Source organism: Centruroides sculpturatus, unplaced genomic scaffold (genome assembly GCF_000671375.1).
Source record: "Centruroides sculpturatus isolate CEXI.00-Female unplaced genomic scaffold, Cexi_2.0 scaffold528, whole genome shotgun sequence".
In the NCBI taxonomy this organism is placed as follows: Eukaryota; Metazoa; Arthropoda; class Arachnida; order Scorpiones; family Buthidae; genus Centruroides; species Centruroides sculpturatus.
Window position 1 is genome coordinate 313,334 of NW_019384819.1, and position 18,997 is coordinate 332,330.

General features: G+C 32.2%; 1 protein-coding gene across 1 annotated transcript in view; it reads right to left on the reverse strand.

Moving 5' to 3' along the window:
• LOC111629898 (deubiquitinating protein VCIP135-like) overlaps positions 1–18,997 on the reverse strand; it is an 86,898-nt gene that overhangs the window by 49,005 nt on the left and 18,896 nt on the right. Inside the window, exons 3-4 of the mRNA XM_023373826.1 lie at positions 4,467–4,662; positions 2,426–2,557 (exon numbers count right to left, since the gene is read on the reverse strand). Coding sequence (XP_023229594.1) covers positions 2,426–2,557; positions 4,467–4,662 — 328 coding nt within the window. The remainder of the gene's footprint in view (positions 1–2,425; positions 2,558–4,466; positions 4,663–18,997) is intronic.

Genomic DNA, 18,997 nt, shown 5'->3' on the forward strand with positions numbered 1-18,997 from the left:
TATACTTTTTATTTTTAAGTGATGAGAATGCTACAAATGCAGCCAAAAAATTAAATACTGTTCATAATCAAACTGTAATTAGTGTAAGGACTGCGCAGAAGTGGTTTGAAAGATTTAGAAATAATGATTTTAGTGTGGAGGATAAGGCTCGTACTGGAAGACCCGTTGACTTTGATGATGATGCTCTCTCTGCACTAGTTGAAGCAGAACCATCTTTAACAGTTGATGAAATTGCGGAACGTTTAAATTCATCCCATGGAACTGTTCATAGACATCTACAACAAATCGGAAAAGTTTCAAAGCTAGGAAAATGGATACCACATGAACTGTCAATAGCTAACTGACAACAACGTCAACTGCTCAACTCCAAAGCTTCAACTGGGAAATTTTACCTCATCCACCATATTTGCCAGATATTGCTCCCAGTGATTATCATCTTTTTCGGAGTTTGCAGAATTTTTTAAAAGGAAAAACTTTTGAGGATGAGAACAATGTAAAAAAGGCTATTTCTGAATATTTTGATTCAAAACCGAAATCATTTTACAAAGACGGGATTAAAAAGCTACCATCAAGATGGAAGAAATTGTACAAAATAATGGTGAATACATTATAGATTGAAATAAGATTTAATTAAAATTTTCTGTTGCTTTTTTTTGTAGATAAAAATACGCATGAACTTATGGACTGACCTGATAAATTATTATGTTTGGATAGATTAGCTAATAACCACAACTGTCATTCCGTAATAATGGAATTTTGCATAACGATATTTTAATATTAATATTTTCAGTGTCCTAACTGCTCTTAAAGAATGTATTTCACTTTGTTTCCTCTTTTCTTATTGTAATTGTAATGTTCTTTTTAACATTATTTTAGGTTATTGTTTTATGTTATTCTTAATTTTTTTTGTAGCAGATCCCGTCACTAAATCCAAAAATTTATAGTTTTTTTTTGGTCCTTTCATAAAATAATAATAGAGTCTGAAGAAAATATAATTAGTGGATTAGCCAATTTGACTATTTTTTTAATCAATCATACTTATCTTATTTTGAAAAATATAGAAATATCACAAATATACAGAAAATTCTTTGTTTTTCTCTTCTGTAGTTTCAAACAAAAACAAAAGCTTTTATATATTCACGATACTTTTATCTTTTTTAAAATGTAAATATGTCGGCCAAGTTTTAATTTTTTATACTTATCTTAGTTTATCCTGATTCAAGTATTCATTAGCTTATAACTATCTCAACTAATAATCATTGTAGAGTTACACTTAATTAGCTTTGTATTTTGTATAAAATCAAAGCTTGTAATTTTACAAAGTTATAAAATTTCTACACATCAGAGTTCAATAAGAGAAAGGTAAAGAAGTTATCTCTGTTTGAGATACTTCCATTTCTGCAGAGCCAGAAATATGAAAGGTAGAAGGGAGGAATTCCCTTCAAATCACATCGGGTTTGAGGAAATTTTGGGTCCTGAAAATATTCTGCACTCCTGTATTACTATATGTCAGGCTTGATTTATTTGTAATTATCTTTATGTAACAAATAAATTAGATCAAATCAACATTTAAAACAAAACAAAAAAATACTCCTTAATAACTTCATAACAAATTTAAAATATATTATATAAATTTCTTTCTTTAATTTTATTTAAATTTAAGTTTTAAAACAATCTGAATAGTCATTTCAACCTATAATCACTATAGAAAGTTATATAAAATTTATTTTATTAAACTGAAATAATTTTGAACAATAAATACTAATATTTTCTGCTTTATCTTAAAAATGAAAATAAATTATTCATATTAAAATTCAGTTACGTTTAAATATTTTTTTAATTTTTAAACATCTTTTTATCATTTTGTGACACTTATTTGTGTTTGAGAAACAAAGAAATTATATGACATGGTTTCAAATTATACGAAAAGTATTATTGATATAGAAACAGCGAATATCATCATAAAAAGGCATAATGAATACAGCTCAACAGCAAGGAAACTCATATACAGAAAAGATACAAGGTAATATATCCATTCATACATCTATATTGATTTAAAACCTGTATTAAATGCATGAATTTTAAAACAGATGTTCATTGATTTTATATTGTCGTGGAAATCTTTTTATTGTCGGGAAACGTGCATTTTTAGTGTAAACAATTTTTTAAGATATTACAAATGCTGTACTACATGTATGTGTAAGCATTTTCAAGTCTGTTGACATCCAAAGTTAATTTGATGAGGGGCAGAACTAGCCTGAAACATGTAACAATATGCGTATCAACTGAATAAAGATGGTAAAATGCCAAGTGTTGTAATTTGTGACACTTATTTGTATTTGAAAAACAAAGAAATTATATGACATGGTTTAAAATTATAAGAAAAATCTTTTTATCAATTATTAACTTTAATTTTGATACTCACTTCCTTTAATTCCTACAAGAGGGATATAATGATTCCTTCCAGAACTATTCCAAGCAATACAAAGAGGTTTATTTAAAACTTGATTTTTATCCCTACATTCTTCAGGTTTTACTAAACTAGGAAGAAAGAGACCTGGGAAACAAATATTTCAATATATTTTTATAATTATGTATTAATTAAAATATATTCTACATATGATTTTTTCATTATAAGAATAAGAATTGTATAATTAAATAAATAAACTACATAATAAAATTTACACAATATTGCTTTATTCTTTTCTGTAGAATTTATTTCTTTTCAAAATATTTGAGAAAACAAACTTGATTATTTATGATTAGTAATGATTAAGCTAAGTAATAAAATTATGCAAATTCAAATTAAATTATCTCCTCTATATTTCAGTAAAACCTCTAAGATAATCATCTCCAAAACTTAGGAAAACTGGTTATCTCAAAAGATGATCTTGTCAAAAGGAGTGACAAATATACAATGAATACAGAATACTACGTAGTAGTATGTGTTACCATACATTATGTAGTACTGTATTAGATGTATGAATTACATTTCCATGTACAGTAATACCCCAAACTTACGCGATAGGTGGGACTGAGCGATAACCGTGTAAGTCGAATTCGCGTAAGTCGGGGTATAATTTCGCAATTTGTGTAAAATCCAAGTCTGATGCATGTAAGCTAATAAATGTTCTCGTTAATCTTATCTCGTCTTTTGATTCGTTCACAGTTGCAAAAAATCACCACATAAAGAGTCTCTCAAATCTCCGTAGATATAACAAACACAGAAATAAATAACACAAAATAAATTGTAGCTGTGTGTTGATTCCACGCTACACGTCCAAACATGTAAGCCAAACAATAATGTGGGGGAGTGAGTAATCAAAAGTTGTATGGCGATCAAACAAAAGACGAATCGACGAGATTTGAAAATCGCATAACTCTGGGTTTGCGTAAGTTGGGGTAGCATAAGTCGAGGTATTACTGTAAATCATATGTAATTCTGTGTACTGTACATGAAAATATAATGTATACAGATTTAAATTAATATGAAATAGACATTTGCTTTCTCTGTTTTGATAGCACTTTTATATCTCTTCTATTTGGTCAAACAGTCTGCTCTTCCAGGTCAAATGAATTTCTGAACTCACCCAAATTCTGCCATCATCAATTATCACTTTATCCATCTCAATTAATAGAAAATATTAAATTCATTGGCTTTGTTATATATTATTTAGTTTAGTAAGAATAAGCATAAGCTATTTTGTTGAAGATATAAACAGGAAATTTATATGCTCTCTGCAATAAGAATGAATAAGAGAAAACAGAGAAGGTATACTATGAAAAAAGATTGAGATGAATTTTTATACTAACACAACAGTGCAACATATCTAACATGTACTTACATTGTACATGTTCATGGTTTCTATTTTATAACCCCATTCAGGATGATGAAACTGTCACTTCAAAGAAGTGACAGTTTCATATGATCACTTTAGTCACTTCAAAGAAGGTATTTCTTTGAAGTGACCAAAGTGATTATATAAGTCCAAGTTGTCAATGGTCAAGTAAAGAGGATAGTTTGCTTAAGAAGGATTAAAACCAATGAGACCTATGGAATAAAAATTCTGTTCTAAGAAAATCTGGTCATAGTCATCTGGAAAGGTTTTATACTCTCATTTTTAAACTTAAAATACCAATTGGTTTAACTTTTATTCTAATTATTAACAAATTCTAAATTAAATGTCCAGAAACACTGGAATATAGTACACTACAATCAAAGTTTACATAATCAATCAGTTATGACATTTTCTATAAATCAATCATTAGAAATATTAAGTTTCAAATTTTAGGTTAATAAAATAAAATTTTCCAATAAAATGTTTATATTTAAAATTCAGTCCAACTTAAATTTTAATTACTAGATTAAAAAATTCTCATTTCCATTATTATTCCACAACTGTTAATTTCTTTATTTATTTTAGCTAAAAATCATTGAAAATCTAAAATTGAAGAAATAAAATTACCTGAGTAATCTCCTAAGCTTTGCATTCCAGCTAAAGAATCTAATAATATAATTGGACGTTTAAGAACATTTGCTAATCCAAAAATGTGTATATTTCTTAATCCTAGTAATTCTCCATCAGATGGTACAAAATCAGGGTCACACTCTGCTATAATAGCATCCCATTCTCTCTCATCTATAAATTCTTTTAACAGTTCCTAGAATATATAATTTATAAATAGATAAATATTTTGTATAAATTTGTATATTTTGTATAAATCTATAACTGAACTGAAGCTTTCAACACTCAAATATTATATTATTTTTATATTGTAATTTATACTCATATTAATGAATATGAATGCATTAATCTTCCAGAAATAGCAAAACTATCAAAATATTTACAAGGTATTTTTATTAATAAAAACTGAAATGTTAAATAAATTTATGAATTGTAAATGCAGTCATCAATCATGACATAAAACCAAATCAGATGATAAAACTAAATGTTTTCAGCAATAGAAAAATAAAATATTATAGTAGCATTACATTAAACAATAATAGCAACAGTAATTATTTTAGTTCACTCACTGATCTTAGTTTCATTTATAGATGAAAGAATATTTAGTACTTTTATATAATTGCAAATTTATTAGACTGCAATTTAAAAAAAATTGTAGACCTATAAATTCCCATTGTCGTCTAATTTCAAGAATGGTGATAGATAGATGAAAGTTGAGACCCAGATATGGAAAGCTTAGGGGCAGGAAGCCGTGATTAACTATATATAAATTTCTGGTGTAGACTGGAAGTCATGTGATTTCAATTCAAAAATTCAATCTGGAATGGAGTTACATAGATGAACAGCATAATTATATTGTTAAAAGAAAAGTATAATGTACAGGGGCAAGACTAATAATTTGACATCCAGATCATATATTTTAAATTAAATAAATTAAAAATATGATTAAAAATGCAGCATGGCATTGTGATGATATCACAATAATTTTTGCTCATTTATATTTTGAAAAATTTTTTACAACTGTGGATCATTTCTTTAAAATTTAAAAGTTAAAGGTTATATTTTATGATTCCTTCAGGAAACATAATCCAAGAAAACATTATTTGAAGAATTAAAATATTCTTCTAAAAATGTTTTTGAAACATTAAGCAAAGAGTTACAATAGTTATCACATCCATAATGTATGCATTAAAGTCAAACTACTTTAAATTGCAGTTGAACTTCTGAAAAATATAAACTAAATTACAGTAACACTAACAAAAAATAAACAAGAAAATTCACAGTACTTTTATGTTTCCAATATTATTATAAAATAATAATAATTAAGAATTGTTGAATCTAATTCATAACAAGTGTTAAAACATTAATAAGGTTCTAAAAAATTGATAGTTTATTTCCATCACTGATAATTGTCATTTTTTTTATTTTTAATATTTTAAAATTAAACTTTAAAATAAAATCATTTGCTAGTTTCTCTCCTTATTCTTTGAATTATTATTATAAAAGTGAAAAAAAATATTAATATTAATCTTTGGGAAAACTACAATTTACACATCATACAAATTCTATCAGTGAGTGAGTGAAAGTAATATACAGGGTGTATCAGTACAGCAATTACAAACTTTCAGGAGAGATAGAGTACACCTAGACGATGGGAAATCACATAGCAAGGCATGGTCGAAAATGCTTTTTTGGCACAGTAGTGATGACATAAAACACAAGAAAGGAAGGACACAAACAGGGTGAGAAAACATGTTTATTATTCTTAGTACAACAAAAATCAAAGGTGGTGTTTGAAATTACGACCCCAGGATACATCTATCGCGTAAACCAGCCAAAGACATCCCAGCATTTTTACTGTACTAAGAATAATAAACATGTTTTTTCACCCTGTTTGTGTCCTTCCTTTCCTGTGTTTTGTGTCATCACTACCGCACTAGGAAAGTGTTTCCAACTATGCATTGCTATGTGATTTCCCATCATCTAGATATACTTTATCTCTCCTGAAAGTTTGTAACCACTGTACTGATACACCCTGTAGATCATATAAGCTATATTAACTTCACTAACATGGAATGAAAGCAGGAGAGAAAAAAGTGGAAAAGAACCTCCACTACATTATCAAAAAAATCTAAGTATTTCTGAGGCATCAAACTTTAATGCTAGATTTTCCTAGAACAAAAATAGCATGTTAATGGAACATCTTAAGTGCCATCTGCCTAATTTTAAAAAGTTTACAATAATGAATTTATTTGTATTATTTCATATCACACTGTTTTCTTACGTCTTATTACCAATTACTTTGACGAAAAGAAAAGTCACCTTTATAACTGCAGCAACACATTTATTAAAAATAAGAATATTTTCAATCTGTTTGACTGATCTTCCTCAGTTAATAGAAATGTAAAAAGAAGAATACAATAAATGTATAACAATATACAAGTATCCCTTCTACAACACATTTGAAAATTGGAAATACCTCCAAACAACATGACTTCCAGTTTTGCTCTAACACTGTTTTGGAAATCCTCTGTACAAAATTTTACAATTTTTACGTGTAAACTTCCTTATTCATATTTTTTTTTATTCAAGTAAGAATGCATGTTGTTTCAAATTTGCCCATGGATTTTAGAATATTGAAATTTTCAAATTATTTTATGCTTTTTGTCAGGCTTATTTTAATGAAAATTGATAGGACAAGGAAGAAAAAATTGTACTAACTTTTCTATCAACCAAGTGTCGTAGTCATTGATTTCAAACTTTAGCCCTTAAGACTCACTATATTTTCTTTTTATAGATCAGTGATTTTTAACCAGTGTGCCATGAGAGGATCATAGGTGTGCCATGAAAATTTCTGAAGTTTATTAAATAAATTATTTTCAAAAGAAGCCCAAAGAACAATAAGTATACGTGTCAAAATTAAACTCTCTTTAAATTGATTATATAAGATTTTCATTGTTGTAATGAATAAACATACATAATGAAGTAAAAAATATATATTCATAAAATATTTTGTATAAATCTATAACTGAACTGAAGCTTTCAACACTCAAATATTATATTATTTTTATATTGTAATTTATACTCATATTAATGAATATGGCAGATTTCTAAAGACAATTATCATATGACTTTTAAATGCAAATTAAGACTTAAAATTATAATTTAAATGCTAATTGCTTTTCTTATGTAAATAAAAATGATTAATTTAAATAACTATTATTGTAACCTGCTGTTATTTTAAGGAACAACAATACTGTTTTATTTAATTCACAAAAAATACACACAAAAAAAAAATTAGATTAAGTGGGAAGTAATATGGTAATAGAATGTTTACAAAAGTAACTTTAAATCATGTGATTTTTTCAGCACAAATTTGTGCTACGAAATTTAATTATAAGTTCAAGTGCACCATGATATGAAAAAGATTAAAAATGCTGTTATAGATTAATCTTTGTATTTAGTAAAATTTATTTAAACATTTTTAGGTAAGTGTTATCAAACTTTTTTAACCATAAGTATTACTTACCTATGAATGATTACTTCATTCATAAAAATGATGAGCAAAATACAGCAGTATCTCTGTACTTGAACAATTCAGTATTCAAACACAAATTCTGGGAAAAAGTCACTCAGTACTCAACTGAATGAACGCAACCCACTAGAAAAAATTTCTATTAATAACATATTTTTATTTCGTCATCCATAAACAATTTTTATGATAAAAATAAAAAATATGAAAATGTTGATGATACTTCTGATCAAGAGCAACAAAAAAGATGAGATGACGGCAATACTTTGTAAAAAGAAAACACCCTCATTTAACTAAAATTAATATTAACAGTACTTTTAATTGTGATTGTTAATTAATTGTTGATTGGAAAGAAATAATTGATTACTTTCATAAACATATTTCTCTTACTGGTTTTGTTGTGGGTTTTAAAGAATTAAAGGCTATTGGCTTTTTTTCAGTAACATATCATACAAGGAACATTTGTTGATATAGGTTTTATTGGAGGTAATGCCCACTTCTATCTTATATAACATTAAATATTTAGTTTAATCTTTTGGTATTTTAACCACCACCCACCTCATATCTTCTACCCATATACAGTAACCCTTGTAAACAGATTCTAACCAGTCAATTACCCAATATTTTCTTTAATGTCAATTTGTAATCAACCATTCTAAAGACTGAAGAAGGGTCATTAAGACCTGAAATGCATTTCCTACAATAAAACCTATATCAACAAATGCTCCTTGTATGATATGTTACTGTTAAAAAAAAGTCAATATTTGTTTTAGTAACAAAAAAGAATAGTATACTTTTGCTAACTTCTGGAACATAACAACTATATTTTGCATTAGTCCTTTGTTTCATGTAGCATGATTTGCATAAAATGGCACTTTTTCAGAACATAACTAATGTGTTATACAAAGTTCACCCAACTGAACACTACTAGTAACATTAATAATCATAGTTTTCACTATACTCGCACTAACTGGCAATTATTATAAGACACCTTCAATAACATTTGGGCTGGTATCCCTCACCACAATCACTATACTCAGGACACCTTAGACCATCTTGTCACCAGGCTTACAAATACATAACTAACTCTTATGTTATTGCCTCCAAGCTCGAACATTGTAAACACAAAAAAGTTCCTTGGTGGATCACTGAGCTAGAAAACAAGAAAAAAGAAGTTAGGAGATTAAGGAGGCAATTTAGGAATGAACAGGACCTGGACATTAATTAAAGCCACACTTAGAGATCAGTACAGGCACAAATGCAACGCTTACAAAACCCTTATAAATAAAACAAGGACAAATACTTGGAAGGATTTCTGTACCAACACTTGCGGTCGCAATCCCTAGTCAGAACCATACTACTTAGCTTGTAAGGAAAAACATCAGCTCCAAATTCCCTCCCCTATCCAGATCCCCAATGGTCGCTACACTAATAACACTGAGGATACTATCACGCACATTCTCACTAGTCTTTACCCTTCAGATGACCCACAACATAATGACAGTATACAAGTGGTCATCAGTAGTTCTATACTCACTCCATCTAACACAGACAATGACCACAACTTCACCTACATTGAGGTCTCAAATGCCATCTGCTCACTCACCGATAACAAAGTCCCAGGCCTTGACAGCATAACCACTGGGATGATTAAACACACATTTGTTATCTTTTTTAATATCTGCTTGAACACTGCCCTTTTTCCTACTCAGTGGAAAAAAACTAGTGTTAAATTGATTCCCAAACCCACCAGCACTAACACTTACAAAAACTACACACACACACACACACACACGCACGCACGAAAGAAGGCAGTACTCAAAGGTGTAGCCTTAAAAGCTCATAAAGATGGGTAAAGGAAGGAGGGAGAATGATTTGAGGAAAAGTTGGAAAGGTGGGATAGTTGGAGTTTGAAAGTGGAAGGGAGAGGACATGAGCCACAAAAGACTGTTGGATAAGACAAGGATATACAATAGTTTATGCATGCAGAACAATTTGTATTTACAGGGAAGAAGTAGGCCCATAGAGTATTACTTTGAGGAGTAGGACAGATGAGGCCACCTTGATAAAAGTTAGCAAAATAAGGGGTGACACTGAGAAGAAGCAATAAGGAGACCCCTTATGGGGTCCCTGTTGACCCAGGAGATGAGCTGTCCATTAGGTGCTGCTTGGGCTGGTAGTGGTATAGTCCGTTAGTTTCAGGTATCCCACGAAGGTCTTGAATTCTTGATAGATAATCTGGTCCTCTGTAAAGATGTATAGTTCACAGGGCCAAGGATATCAGCGTTCCACAATAGCCTTACAAAGGTTTGCACGGTGGCATGAGTGAACCAGGAAGATGAAGATTAGATGCATTGGATTTACAAAAAATACACCAATCTGCCTTCTCGCAACTCTGGGAAAAGTGAAAGATGGTCTTATGATTAATAGGATCACTTGGCATCTATGCAAGTGTAGAGCCCTGCATCAGAATCAGATTGGCTTCTCTAAAAACAAAGCCAGTACTGTAGATGCCATTCACCAGGTTGTTAATTACATCCACCAGGCTAAGCTTAATAATCAGCATATGGCAATAATTACTATTGACTTTAGAGACATCTTAGATTACACCTTGTGGCCTTCTATCTTATACACATTACATGCTCATCACTGCCCTCAAAATCTTTACAAATTTCTTCAATTCTATATTAACCTCAATGCCCACCTGTTTTTAATTATAATGTAATTAAGCATAAAAAATACTTAAAACTGAAAAAAAACGAAAGAAATGCATTAATTTTGAAGAAAAAGCTTCAAATTTTATTTTCCTTTGTCTCGCCTTTCTGTGAAATTTAACACCAATGAGTCATTGTTTACACAGCTGGATGATCTTGAGAACAACTGGAGTGGATTTCCCGGGACATTCTCATATACGTCTCAGGAGGACAAGGGTTTAAAGTATGGTGACTAATAACTAGACATATATTCTTAAATATTTTTGAAAAATTAAAAATTTTATTGCGATTTCCGACCCTCCCTAATTAATTAAATTTATATATAATAAAATCTATTAATTAAAAAAATTAAAAAACTATCGGAGGTCGTTAGACATCAGAAAGTAGCTTTAAATAACTTTATCGAAGGAAAATCCGTGCGCTACAACTTTAGAACAATGAATTAAATTTGATAAAAAAAAATCCCATTAAAAAACAATTAAGCCTTAATCGAGCCTAATCAAAGGCTAATTAAAATCGCGATAAAATTTTTTCGCGCAGGCAAAAATTTTTGCAAACATTTGTGGACCTAAAAAACNAAAAAAAAAAAATTTTGTCAAAAGTGGCCTTAACTACCGAATTTTTCGTAACGCTATGTAACATGTCCGAGTTATCTCGGGACTTAATTAACAACAGGAGTGCCGGTTACAACACAAAATAACATAATCATACCCATCACTCAGGACTGTTCTCAGGGATCCAAGTCTGGTCCTGGTCTCTGGAACATAGCCTATAACTCTATCCTGCACTTAAACGACACTCTGCCTCCTGCATACAGGGCTATGTGGATGACAATTATCCTAGCTTCACACAGGAACAGTAAATGCTTACAGGACATATGCAACAACATTCTCAATAACATTCACTAGTGGAGTATTAATTATTAAACATAGGCAATCCATTAACACAGACAAATGCGAAAGCATGATAGTTGGTAGGAACACGCCACTCATCAGGAAGCTTACCCTTCGAATAGGTGCTCACAGAGTAAAGCAAACAATGGAAATTAAATATTTAAGTGTTATTCTTGACGAAAGACTTAACTTCATATCCCACATCAAATACATCACAGACAAAGCAAAAAAGATAGCCAATGCCCTATTAGTATTGCTAGGAACACATGAGGCCTTGGCCCTAACACTACTAAGCTTATTTACAGGGGTGCAGTGCAATTCAGCCAGCACTCCTCTATGCTATACAGGTCTGGGGGCCATGTGGCTGCCAAAGTCCATAACCATAAAAAACTTATCTGTTCAAAGGATTGCAGCTCTCTGCATTTGTAAGGCTTATAGGACCTATGCAATAACATTCTCAATAACATCCACCAGTGGAGTATTAGTGCCCTTTTGGTAACGTCAGAGTTGACATCTATCAACTTAGAAATTAAACGCATTATTTGGAAGGAAAATCTCATCACCTTATCTGGCAAGACCAACTCGGATGTCGACATAATGATTAGAGTAGGTAAGATTCCCCCCAGTCTGACCTTGATCGATGATATCAAAAAATTTAGCATTGACAAAAATAACCTCCCAATTTACGATTACCAACCCCTCCCATCAGCTTGCCCCGACATTTACTTCAAAGATCCAAGTGATCATCCCATGTTTAGGATTTACACTGACAATTCCAAGATGGGTGACAAAGTGGGTACTGCTTTTGTAGTTTACTCCGACTTAGGCCATGAGCTTCGCAACACTTGCTTCCGTCTAGGTACACACTGCTCAATAGCACAGGTAGAATCTTTAGCTATTTATACAAGCTTAATTCGCATTAGACGTAGAAAGAACAAAAGACACTACTATCACATTTATTCTGACAGTAAGGTAGCTTTACACAGGATTGCAAAGTCTGAGAGCTGCTTAAAACGTGTCCATCTCATACACCACATTCTCAGACACTTAGACAACATTAGAATAGGTTTCCAATGGGTCCCTGGGTCATGCGGGGTTCTTGGCAACAAGACTGCTGATGGTCTTGCCAAACAAGATGCAAAGTCTTCAGTCACTAGTACTTTCAGTTACATTCCTACATCATACATCAACAATCATAGTCAAGAAGCAAATCTTCATTCTCTGGCAAGACAGCTGGGACAATGACACCACTGGCAGGCTCACCTACACTTTCATCCCAAGGATGACACTACTGTGACTCTTCGCCACTTCTACCCTAGTTACACCCTCACTCAGCTACTTACAGGACATGGCAACTTTAAACAATACTTGCATAGATTTAATCTTGGGGACAATCCACAATGTGATTGTGGTATTCAGGAGGACCAAACACCACTTCACTTAGTTTTTTTGCTGCAATACGTACAATCACATTAAGGATAGTTTAATGAAAGCCGATATTCTTGAAGGGTACAACTGGCATTGCAACCTACACCAACTCATTCACACGCATACAACATTACATCATCTATTCGCATTCATATCCCTTAGTGATGCTCTTAAGAGCATCACTAAGGGATATGAATGCGAGTACAGGGAACAGATACTCACTCTGGGAACAGATGGCAATTAGCTTTTCCTTGCTTTGTTACAACTGTCAGTATGTAGCTGCCTTTCAACTTTGTATTTTAATTCTTATTTTCCATCTTCTTTTTCAGTCTAAATTTGATTAGTTTAAGTTAGTCCTAGTTGTAAGTTAGATTATGGACTCTTAGCTTGGTTTCCAGTTAGGTTATGATAGGTTAGGTGAAACTAGATTAGGGGCTTTTGGCTTTAGTCGTCTGGTTAGGATTGTTCAAGATTATAGTAGGTTAGTATAGTTAGTAAGTTAATGTAAAAAAAATAAATAAATAAAATAAAATTAATAATAATAATAGCACACCATTAAACTTACACTCACATCATACAGACTTGAAACAACATATAAAAAGCATAGACAACATTAAGCAATCGTGGGCTCGAAAGGCACTCCATGGCAGGCATCCTTATGACCTAGCCCAGGATTTTGTTGACAAAACTGCGTCAAACAGCTGGTTAGATCGGGGATGCCTCTTTGGGGAGACGGAAGGATTCATGATTGCCATACAGGATCAGGTCATAAATACTAAAAACTACAGAAAACACATACTCAAAGATACAACACTCACAAATGACACATGCAGAAAATGTCACATCATGCCAGAAACTATACAACACATCACTTCTGGTTGCAAGCTCTTGGCACAGACAGATTACTTACATAGACACAATCAAGTAGCAAATATAATACACCAAGAGCTTGCAAAGAAACACAAATTGGCAGACATCCACGAACCATACTACAAGTATATTCCACAGACAGTATTGGAAAACAACACGCACAAAATGTACTACGACAGAGCCATAATCACAGATAAAACAATTTACCACAACAGACCAGACATCACACTCATTGACAAACACAATAAAATCACATACATTATAGACATAGCCATTCCAAACACTCACAATGTACAAAACACATGCACTGAAAAAATTAGCAAGTACACAGAACTCGCCCAGGAAATAAGGCATCTGTAGAGGATGGATAGGGTGCTTATTGTACCTGTTGTTCTCTCCTATACAGGTGTGATACCCCACACACTTCACAAAAGCCTGGAAACATTACAATTGAATAGAAATACATACATCACACTACAGAAGGCCACTATATTGAATACATGCCATATTGTTAGGAAATTCCTGAATACAGACACTGACACACTTATTTAATTTTAGTTTTTGGTTACTATGCCTTGACTCTGGTCTGGCATAGTACACAGCCACAGGTGTCAACTGAGTATAACCTACTAAACCCAAAATAATAATAATAATCTAATCTATATCTATATACAGTGGGTGATTGGTTAATGAACATAATCCGTTCCAAGACTTTGTTCGCTATCCGAATTGTTCATTAACTGATTATTGATTTACCATATGTTTTTATGGGAATTTGATTAATTCATTCTGGAGACCCCAAAAAATAAAGATTATATACCTATTAATATATATTCTTATTATGTTTATTTATATGTAATAATAAAATACATATATACACAGTCTTGCATTTTTATTAGTTGCATTTTTTCTGTTTGTGAGGGTTAAAGAATCTGTCCAATGTCGATTGCTTCTCTCTTTTCTTCAGGATTTTTCAGAAGTAATTAATAGCATTGTAATTGTAGAGATCCCTAAGCCTATTAACCTCAACCTGGTTTGGATGCCATTCTAAGACTGTTGATCTGACATCCCCACTTCTTCAAAAGATCTTTAATTAATAGCAGATATCAGCATTAATCCTCTTTTTCATAATAAACCATATCTCGTCGAGTTTCTTGGTGTTCATTCAAGAGTTCTTAACATTCTTCTGTCAGATCCGTTTCAGGTTCCATTATAAGCTCTTCGATATTCTTTATTCTCAAAAGTGATTTTTGTTACTCCTTTAGCTGCTTAAGTCTCGTTGATTATACTGTATCTTTCTTAGATAAGATTGAACTGCAGCCTACTGTAGACCTGTTCACGCCATACTGCCCAGCAACATCAGACAACTTCTGCCCACTCTCTACATTTGTTATTTTACCTTTCGAAAATAAAACTCGACGCAAAACTCAACGAGTGCCCGCCCGACAGTCTCACGAATAGTATAAAAGAATTCTTTCTGTCAGAAAAATAAAAGGCTGGAATTACAAGGAAGAGTTTCAAAGTTTGGAGGAATACTATCTGATGAGTATATTCCGGGTTGAACGTCGATGTTGACGTCTCCAGCACTCCTAAAAGCTTCGAATTGTTGCCTGAAGACAAGGGAAAATCAATCGGTATTTGTTATTTTCGTCGCTTCTTTTTATGTTTGTTCAGTGAAGTGCTCGTTGTTCGTTGTCCGATCACTCGCTTTATATATATAAAAATGGACGTGTTTGTGCCTATACGTCACTCTGCAGCCAAAACTACACATCGCACATGAATGGTGTTTGTGTGTGGTAGTAGCCCCAAATCTCCCATCGTGCACTATGGTGGTTGCTTCTGGACAACTATAAGGGTGTGAGAGATATGGAGTTTGAAAGTGGTTGACTTCAAAAATGTGTGACGTTTCAATGAGAATGTTCCAGTTTTTTCTAGAAAGTTCCAAAACCTAGAGGTGAAATTTGGTACACAGAGTACATCATGAAAATGCACACTGAGAAGGGATTTTTCAAAATTCCCCTGCAGGGAGAGAGCATTATGGCTTAACCTGAAGAAAGGCTTCTACTGTACTATTTTAGATGCAATTTTTTGTTTTTAACTGCGTTTTAGTAGGATACGTCATGAAAACACACACTGAGAAGGGATTTTTCGAAATTACCTTGCAGGGGGAAAGCATTAAGGCTTAACCTGAAGAACTGCTTTTACTGTACTACCTTAGATGTGATTTTTTTTGTTTTTAATTACGTTTAGTCTTCATTGAGTACTTAGTGGTATTAAATTGATAACATTTCAAACATTGTTATAAATATTTTTTATATATTTCGATTTTTTAACCAAATGTTCAAACCATTTTAAATTTGAATTTCTTTTTTACATATTGGTTTGATTATAGAACGATTGTAAACGTTCCAGAAAATTGATCAAATTGAAAACTGTTTGATTCTCAGCAATTCTCATCATTCTCAGTGGTAGGTGTTATATAACAATTACTATGGTTGTTGAAATATTGAATATAAATAGGGTTTTGCTTGCAAAATCCACGCAAGCAAAGCCACGAGTAACAGCTAGTAATAATATAAAATCTCATGATACAGATGGTGCCATACAATTTCAACTTTCTGTTAGAGTCCTAGTGTTTTTCACTGGGAAAGTTATGCAACTCATTGCTGAAATTTTTTTCTTTATTGATCGTAATGACAAAAAACATTTGAAATAAAGTCTGTTTACATTTATACGTTTGAATCTTTTTTTACACTGTGATAAACGCATTGTGGTATTCACCATCATTCCAAACTGAATTTGGTACAAACTTTGTCCTTTATCATTATATAGACGTTAGTAGTGCCTTTGATTCCATCTTACCAATGTAAGGTAGCCGACTCGGTGGAGATAGGGGACTTGAAACCCACTCCACGGCACCTGTGTAAGGTTGCCTTCTCCTAGGTGGGATCTATTAATCCCGCGTCAGGATGAACCTAAGAGAAGGTTATATGTGGGCTGTGACGGAGGAGGCAAGTGATGACAAGTGTTTTACACAAGAAAGCCGTTTATTTGTTAACATTTATGCTTACAACGACAATCCTTCACTAGGTTCTTCTCATCAAAGATGCAGAGAGGCAAGAACTTCGGCGTCTGTATGGCCCCGGGGTGGACGAAATGAGGTCAATGAGCAAGGCAGACAATCAGAAGGAGGAAGCGGTGTGGTCCAAAGTTCTTGGCGACAACACACCACAATATAAGTCACAATCTTTTGTGGAATATGGAGGAGAGCTTCTTCCGACCTTGAATTTTGGATTTTTATAGTTTTTTCTCCCACTGTTCGGACTTCTGATTGGCCCCTCGTTCCCTTCCTAGCTTCCCGATTGGTCTCTCTTTTGTTTTGGGGAAACTGAGATCAACTCGGGTCATGGGAAAGATCCGATTCCAGATGTCTGCTCGATGCCTTTCTGTCGATTGTTCTTGGGGATTGCTGACAAAATTGCAAGATTCACACTCATAATTTAGCTCTGTAACTCGCGATTTCTGTCATCTGGGTACTTGAACGATCATATGCAATGATTTATCTCTCTTAAATCTTTCCCTTTTTTCCGAAATTGTTTACCTAGATTGATTGTTTATGAGCGCGGGAGTCAAAGTTCTACCTGCATATGACTACTTGTCTCTGACTTATAACTTTTCATTCTGACATTGACAGTTCGTTTAACACGTATTGGAGTCATCCGAGACTCGTTGTTTACATTTAGTGCTGCGTTGTTTAAATTACGGGATTTTCCTTCCCCTCTCATATTTAATCTATTGTTATTATTTAATCATAAGAAACTATGACACACTGAAAACTCACACAATGAGAAACTATGGCACACTGAGCAGGAAAACACGTGGGTCGCCCTATGTTTTTGCAAAATTAGAGGAGGTCAAGTAGACATGCCGACAAAAACCAAGACAAATTTTCCATGAAAAAAAATCAAAAACCAAAACTGATGATAACCGAAGTCAATGAAAACCAAAGTATTACTGTAAATTTTTATGTAATGTTTTCTAACTCAAAAGTTATTTAGTGTTTTAAAGTTTATATCAATGCCAATTTAATATAAAACAAATTTATACACTAGATTTAAAAAATGAAGCAAATGAAAATTGTGCAGCAAAATTCTGCTTTATATAAATCAGTGATTCTTCAATAGGGGGATCATGACTCCAAATGGGATTTCCAATTCTTATGGAGTTGCATAAACTCCTTTTATTAAACATGATTCTCATTTAAAATCTTTTTTATAATCAATTCCTAACAAGAAACAAAATGAACGCAATAAATTTTGTACAAAATTGCAATATCAGCAATGACTAACATCAATATTATTATACTAATTATGTTAGTAATAGCTGTTTTTCATTTTGTATCAAAAAATTATGCATTTATTATATCTAGATGATCTTTATAAAATGCAAAATTGAATGCAATTATATGACTACTGAGAATGAGTATTTTTGATGATCCCTAAATAATTATTGATGTACAGTAATCACATACACACCAAAATATTATCAAATTATTATGTGCACTTCTTTTATAACTTATGTATGTCTTAACTGATCAATATATTTTATAAATTACAGTCGATCCCCCTATAAGACGGTAGATACGTTCTGTTCTTTATGAATCAATTTTGTAGGAATCACAGCCCGACACGTGTGAAGTTTACGGACTATGGCTGTTTGAAAGGTTTTCTTCCATAAAATTAATCGATTCTAGACTAATTCGACTCAACATTTCCAAAATCTGTATATTTTTTTTGGAAATAATCCGTATAAACTACGCTATAAACAAAAAATTGTAGGATTACTTACTGAGTGTGCACCATTCAACATCGCTGTTGCTCAAGCTTGTTTTCGTCGCGGAACAGCGCAGCAAACCGCGCCCGCGATTTCTGATGTTATTTTTCTGCGAAAACTTCGCTGAACTTTAGAGACATCATTAATATAAATAATTGTAATCGCCATTGAATAAGAAATGTTTCTTTCACAAGAAATGTATAAAATTACAGTGCTGTATTAGACTTACGGTACCTAATTTACATACTGTACAGACAATAG